The following is a 7,642-nucleotide window of genomic DNA, read 5'->3' on the forward strand; positions in this document are numbered from 1 at the left end:
GGGGCGGGGCAGGGCGGGCAGCGGCGGCGGCCCTGGCGTAGCGAAACGCGCGGCTGCGGGCAGCCCCGCCGTTCCCGGGCGGTCGCGGTGCAGAGCGTGTCCGGCAGCCCCGCGCAGGGCCTCCGCGGGGTTGCTCACGCCACGCTTAGCGCCCTGATTTACAAGCATTTGAGTATCTTCTGCTTAAGAATAAAGATAAAGCTTTGGACAGACAGCTGGGGGCCTTCCGCGACGGACCGGCGCTGCGGAAAGCTGCCCGCGCGTCGGAGCCCGGGCGGGCTCCCGAGCTGGCTCCCGGGCAGCTGCCCGGAGGAAGGGGCTGCAAGGCGGCGCGTTTTGCTGCTCCTCCTAACACGGACTAGAGCTGCCCGGAGCTTCCGATGGAGACCAGCGTCTATGGAAAGGCTTCACCAGCTGCCTACAGCTGGACAGAAAAAAGATACCAAAGTACTCTACGAGCTACTTGCCTATATATTTTCATATTAACAGTCTTAAATAAATGTAATTCTTGAGTTTGAGTTTTAAAATGTGCATCTGTAGTTTGTAATACCAAATTCATAGTGTATTCTAGTGTATATTAGCTTTCAGGAAAGCTAAAGCTTAAAAACTAAAATAAATAGTATTACTTTAAAAGTATCAGTTAGCAAATGAAAGATAYAGGAAGCCAGCATAAAGAATACTTAGCTTCATCCTAAATGCACTGACACTACTGGTAAGTTTGATATCTTGTATTTTTTGTGTCAATGCTCAAATTATGTGAGTTTTCTACACAGACACATTCTGAATTTAATGCCACTGGGGAAATTGCTAACACTGAGCAATCAGGTGATCACATTCCACAAGCGGCTGAGCTAAATTCTCTTTGGAAACCAATCTAAATTTGTAAATCAGAGTCACATATTTATCTGAAGTGACACAACAAATAATGGCATAATACTGCACTTCAGTTAYATGTATGTCGTTAACAAGTAGAGGTGAAAAAATGGATGAGCATGTGAAAAAGTGGATGAGGATGTGGCCTCAAGCATTTCTTTTAAGTGTTGATTTGGGAGTGTCATTTAAGGAATAAACTGTAATTCACACAACAGAAATTTTTTCCACTGGTAATTATCTCTTAATGTGAGGCAGCCTCCTTATGTATTTTTTTATGCTGTGTTCCTTACAGAATGTCACAAGGCACAATAAAAATAACATTACTGAAGTGATTCAAAACGACAGCCAAGATATATTGCTTTAATTTTCAAAGTTGTAACATGCTTCTAAACAAGCAATAAAGAGAAAATTCTATCTGTGTAAATCACTGTAACAACTCTTACTTCTCTCTTAGGAAAACAAAGGAAAAGAAGCAATTTTCCCCAAATTATTCATTACGGGATTGCCATCCTGCAAGGCTCGAAATGCCAGCGTTCCCTTCAGCTCCCTGTAAGCTTTCCCTCACCCTTGCGCAAGAACGGCTCTTTGGCACCTACGGACGCAGGAGCAGCCCCTGACACGTCGTCTGAGGGGGCGGCCGGCTCAGCAGCTACCGTGCATGCTGGCAGCTACCGTGCGTGCTGGCAGGGGCGACCTGTGGCATTAGCAGAGGCCACGGGGGTGATATGCAGCCCTCTGATTTTTTTCTCTACGTGCAAGATTCTCAAGAAACCTCTAGATGAGACTGCCCCAACTCAAATAACTTTGGTCTTGATAAATCCTGAGAAAAAAAGGGCTATTATGTTCTTAATTGTGTCTTACTCAGTTTGGTGGTCTTAATAGCCCACATATGTCTGTGTTATAAATCATGAAAAAGATTCACTGCCAAATCTGATGTAAAACTGTACAAGCTGAGTTCAATAAAAGCTTGTCATAAATGCTAATCAAACGTTTGTTAATTGTATTAAAATCTAAATTCATAACATTGATACTGTGTGTGTGAGTCAARTAAAAATTTCACTGTTTGTTTAAGACCTGTTCAGGATATCGTCTGATAAAGAGGTGCCAACGTGGCAAAACAAAGATTTTGGAGGGGAGAGGTTTGCCAGTTTGGTATTAGCACACAAACATGGCTGCTTAGTTCATTTTTTTACTGCACAATTGGCAATTGGGCTGTTTCGATGTTAAGATGGGCTRCTGAAGTACTTGTAATAAGATTTAAGTTTATATATGATAACAACAATCTGGCATTGAAACAGTAAAACCAACAGATTAATTACTTCAGACTAGCATGAATAATCAGATTACAGGAAACTGCAAATGAAAAAAAATAATCTCTGAAACATTTCCATATATCTGTATTTTCAGAGACATGAACTGCTATGTACTGTAATTAGGGCCCTGCTGAAGATTATGGCATCATCTTCTTCTAGCAATCAAGAGAGTAATTTGGGGGTTAATATTCACTCTGAGATTTATGGAACAAATAGGTTTCCATATGCCTTTGGAGCAGTATGTTTGTGACTGCCATCTGTTACTCAAGAGTAGTTTTATAGAAAAATAATGCAAATTACTTTCCTCTTTAATTATGCTGTGCTGCTTAGCAATATTGTGTTCTCGTCTGATTTGGAAAAGTGCCAGTTTGCCAGACTCAGAGAACAGATGTTTACTTAACTACCAACTTTCAAAACAAGCTATAAAGACTGAAAGTTACATTATTTTAGATTTTTTGAGCATGTAAAAGCTGTAATTATACAATTGTATATCTTGCAGTACTTTAGTGAAAGTTTGAAGAATATTATCAAAGATCTTAGGGCATAATAATTAATCCAGTATGATACTTGGTCCATGAAAGTACTTTGAAACTCAGTCTCTGTTTTAGCAGTATCTGTTTAAGCTCTAAATTGAAAAAGACCATATTGGTTTTATGTCACATTGCAGTGAAATAGATCAACTAAGAGTAAACATTTTATTTGTGTCTGACATGGGAGAACCACTGAGGAGAATACTGAATGTGTAAGAAGTTGAAAATGGTTGACATTATAGTTTACCTTTTGTCACTATATAAATAGGGATAGCACCACAACAATGTTATCTAGATGCTGACTGTGATGCTGATTTGTACAGTTCAAAAAAAAAAAAAAGCGCAACACTTTTTAAAAGCTTTTAAAACCCCCAAATAAAATTCTGAGTTCAATCTCAATTGCCCTAACAGTTTTGCCTGAATATCACAGAGTTGAAACTCATCCAATAAACAGATGTTGAGTCCCAACGAAGGTATGGCAAAATTCCCTTAGTCACTGAGATGTATATAAAGTGCATCTGTTAAAGCATTCAGATCTTGTCAGAAAGGCACTAACATGAGTAGCAAAATGCAATTACTTCCTTGATTCATATGCAATAAATACAACCATCTTTACATACACATAAAAATCCCAGAAAATACTTGTGACTAGTTTACTGACATCTACATTTTAAAGAAGGTAACAGATTAGTCTTGATCCTTAATTCTCACTTATTTCTACTTGTCTCAAATGATAGACACATTACTCCCAACATTCAAAAATCTTTTTCCCCTTCTATTCAAAAAGATCAGCTAAGTATAAAAGAATTCCATACAGAACACACATTGCTGTGTGAAAATCCTTCTTCAATCAAGTTCTGTTGTTCAATGTGTAAGAAATTGTAGGACTTTTTAAGTCTTAATTGTTTAAATACATGGCTTCAAAAAAACAACAGAATTATCCGAGATGTTGGTAGAACCAAGATCCTGTTATTCTGGCACTAACTGGAGTCTACAGGTCCAAGTCCTGCAAAAAGTTAAGCTTATGAGGCAGTCTCTCCCAGAACGCCACCTAAGTAYAGATCATGAACATGAGCTTTGCTCCTTAACTTTTGGACTCTGATAAATAATACAATAATAGTTTTCACGTTTATGCTTAACAACTCCGGTTTTGGCAGACGCCACTGAAATTTACAGCCATTCGATGACTGTCACATGACACTCCTTTAAGTAACTGCCACTTACTTGCCAGTTCTAGTAAATACGTCCTGCTCTGCAGGTAGATACATCTATGCTTTGTCTCAGTGCATTCAGTATGTCTTGTTTTTACTTTAAAAAGCATCAATGCACATGTTTAATTTTTTTGGTCTTTAGAAAGAGCAATACTTTACTCTAGTGACCTAAATGTATGAATTCTTCATATGTATATATGTATACATGTATATGTTGCAGAACTTTATATAGAAAAGATTAAGTCAAGCTATTAACAAGAAAAAATACACAAAGTATGTATACTTTGGTCTCTTTCAGTCCTGGGAAGGAAAAACACCRTAAGATTCTTATCTGTAAGTTCCATGAAGTTCAAGGTTTGTTAATAAGATTAATCCTAAAAGTAGTCCTYCTTTAAATTCCCTTGCCAATCTGCCCTATCTCAGTGTAAGCCATATTTAAACCCACTGAACACATCCCAGGGTTTACACCATTAATTTATAACCAGTTAAAAAGTACTATACTTAATTTTGCAGTAGGAACAAAACCACAGGTAGATAGTGTTCCAGATCAAACATACAACCTGACAGGAAACTAGTTTTGAGTGCATCATAGAATTGATTAACATATAGAAATCTAAATGGTTTTAATGATAATACCACAGTGAAACCTATCCACAATTTAGTATTTTAAATGTACCACATCAAGCTTTATTAGGGTGAATTTATTTTTCTAGAATAGTCAATATACATCTTGGAGATCATGCTCAGTCTGAAAGATATCCTGTACTAAACGCCCCCAATAGCCTGTATTCTGGCAACAACACTTAGCAACTCCTAACAACCCACCCAAGCTCCGCTGCCAAAGACTGCAAAAGGAAAAGAACGGAGTAGTACCGGGTGCAATCAGGCGCTCTAGCGTGGCCTCCCACGTCGCAAAGCRTGTCTCAGGCACAGCTCAGTGAGAAGCTACCAAAATGCATGTCATCAGAGAGCTCCAGCTTCATCTCTGCAACAGCAAAGGACTTCCACTCATTATGCAGGAAAAAAATAACCATCATTATGTTGTTTTTAAACATCTCCAGATCAACTTCTGGAAATTTTCTCTTGTTGTTCTAGCAGACAGTGTTTCTTGTTCTTTTCTCTGAAATGAGATTTTTTTTTTTTTTTTGGCCAAGAGAAGGTTGGAAAGGGGAAGTAATTTCTCTTGGACTTGCATATATACTCTGTATGCCATGACACTGTGGTACAAACCTGGCAAAAACAGACTACATTTCTCTTCCAGTTAACTTGCAACATAAAGGTCGGTGCTGCACTTCTGCTTTCCAAATAGTGCACTTCAAAAAATGGTTTATATCGTAAGATTGAATGTAATCCATTATAACTGACTCCTTTAGCAGGTCATGCTCAACTACAAGCTGCTACGAAAAGGAAATACATCTCCAAGTAAAACTAAAATAGAGAACCAAATAGAGGGCTGTGTCCCAAACACATCCTGCTTTCAGATCATCCTGTGTGCTCCTTCCTTCTGCTCCTAAAAGCAGAAATCCGCTTTTAATGTAAACTGTGAATCTACAGTCTTCCTCAGGCACCGGATGGTCCTTGCAGGAAAAACCTTTATGAAAGGAAAGTTAGAAGGAAGAAGTGAAGGAGGGCAGTAGTTGAAAAGGTTTTTTGTTGTTTTCTTTTGCTTTATAATATTGTGAAGGTATTACTATAACCAAAGAAACATATAATTCTCTTCTGGATTCTGAATCAACAGCCTTACTACAGTCTCTTCTGCTTGTAGGTAAATACCATATATTTGAAACAGACTGAAAGGTAGTAGAAACAGTTAAGAAGCAAGAACTTGAGCCAGCTGCTCTGTATTGATAACTAGTGTCTGTTCCTAACTTCACAGGATAACATACAGACCATGAGTCCAGGCCTTTCAAAGACCCTACAACATAATGAAAAGGACTTGCAAAATACGCTTGCAAAGTGTCATCATCTCTCCCGAGCATAAGGAAAAAAGGCTAATATGACGTTACACTGTGACGGTTGTGACTGAGAGACGAGAAAAAACAGTATAAAGACTTGAAGCACTACATGTGGGTCTATTATTACAGAATAACATGAGGTTTTGAGGRAGGGAGAATGTATTTTGAAAGCTTTGTATGCTGGCAGCATTGGGGATGCCATCTCAGCTTTGGAAATATTGTCATCAGACAGATGTGCCTCTACAAARATTTACATCTTCACTTCTGCACGTGGCAAATTTATAAAATCCTGCAGGAAGAAAAGGCAGGAAATTCCAGCTCTGTATTTTAGGAGAAATTAAAACAATTCTCAGAAAGAAATAGGAAACTTCAATAATGGATTTTTTTTWAAAAAAAGCTTTTATACTCATGCAATATTTCTTATGAGATCAGAACAAATTTAAGATACCATTATTAACAAATATACTACATAGACAACAGTTACGTTAATCTGCCTTATGTAGTTTAGATGTTAAAGTATAATATAATGAATTCAAATTTTGACAAAATTATTGAAAAATTATTTCAGAGAAGGTGCATGGAGAATTCCTTTATGTCTAGTTGAAGTATTTTCTACATCTACTTCTTTGATAGAAATTTTACTAAATGCACCAGTTCTCCCTTCAAAAAGGATGTAACTTGACATTCTGCCTGTTTTACATTTTAGATTTTTCATAGTAAGTGTTTTTTATAAGGTGTATTTGTGCCACTTACTGGACTTTTAGTGAATTACACTTTTAAATGCAGCTTGGGGCTTGTTTCAGTTAAATCCAATAGTCTTACAAATTATACTCACAATTATTATTTATGAAAGACTTCTACCTCTTAATAACAACATTAATGACTATTTTTTCATTCCCACTATCAGTAATCTTTATTTCTCATAGATTTTCTAAATCGAATTAAACACATAAATGATAACTAACATAAAAACTGTTCTCTTTTTCTTTTTGATTTGGTTGGGGAACTCCAAAAGAATATGTATCTACATATAATTTGAAGTAAGGTGTGGTTAAGTATAAAACATTGAGTCACATTTGACTCAACATCTAGTATAAAAGTACATTGGTCTTCTAAACCCCATTTAAGATCTGAGAATTCAAGTTGAGATCCTGATCTCTTGATCAATAAACATATGAAGATGCCTTGCAAAAAAGAGAACTAAGCATCTGTAAGCTGATGAACTGTTTTTAGCATTTGTATTTGAAAATGTAAAATTGTATCTTACAAGTAAATGTATTTTTTTTCATGTGTCATGTATTCAACCGCGKAAAGGCAATACAGATTTTTTTTTCTATAAAAGAAAGCTGAACTAGTACCGCTCCGCTGCTTTCCCCCGCGCACAGCCAGCTCCCGAGCTGCAGCCGGAGGGAACRCGACATGCTTATGGCGGGGCAGTGTCACGAGGACCGCTGTAAAAGGCCTCGTGCCGTACTTCCCCGTAAGTTAAATTTTATCTGCGATAAAGCAGTAGATCCGTCATAAAGATCGCCTCTTTAACACTTCTTTACCGGAAGTGCATTTAACACAGGTTCTCTACGGTAATTTCCTGGAAAAGGTTAATTAAGTACGTTATATGCAAGGAAATTACATTTTTTCCCCAGTACAGAAAAATAGCTTCTGTACGGGACGASATCCCTCCCGCGTGCCTCAGGGGCCGCCAAACTCGCCCCGGGCGCGCGCGAGGCAGCCGCCGCCGGCCGCGGCCCGGCCGCCACCCC

The 7,642-nt window shown here is 38.1% G+C and overlaps 1 protein-coding gene and 1 long non-coding RNA gene across 2 annotated transcripts in view; both read left to right on the forward strand.

Moving 5' to 3' along the window:
- Nucleotides 1–7: 7 nt before the first annotated feature.
- On the forward strand, nucleotides 8–1,901 carry LOC146596570 (uncharacterized). Its single transcript, XR_014895610.1, has 2 exons — nucleotides 8–447; nucleotides 1,328–1,901. It is a non-coding gene; the product is annotated as an uncharacterized LOC146596570 (long non-coding RNA).
- A 5,400-nt stretch (nucleotides 1,902–7,301) lies between these two features.
- Nucleotides 7,302–7,642, forward strand: part of RPS27L (ribosomal protein S27 like) — a 6,313-nt gene continuing 5,972 nt past the window's right edge. Inside the window, exon 1 of the mRNA XM_085303652.1 lies at nucleotides 7,302–7,352. Coding sequence (XP_085159778.1) covers nucleotides 7,302–7,352 — 51 coding nt within the window. The remainder of the gene's footprint in view (nucleotides 7,353–7,642) is intronic.

Source organism: Rhea americana, unplaced genomic scaffold (assembly GCF_003343005.1).
Source record: "Rhea americana isolate MKP2758 unplaced genomic scaffold, rheAme1 scaffold_2, whole genome shotgun sequence".
Taxonomy (NCBI): Eukaryota; Metazoa; Chordata; class Aves; order Rheiformes; family Rheidae; genus Rhea; species Rhea americana.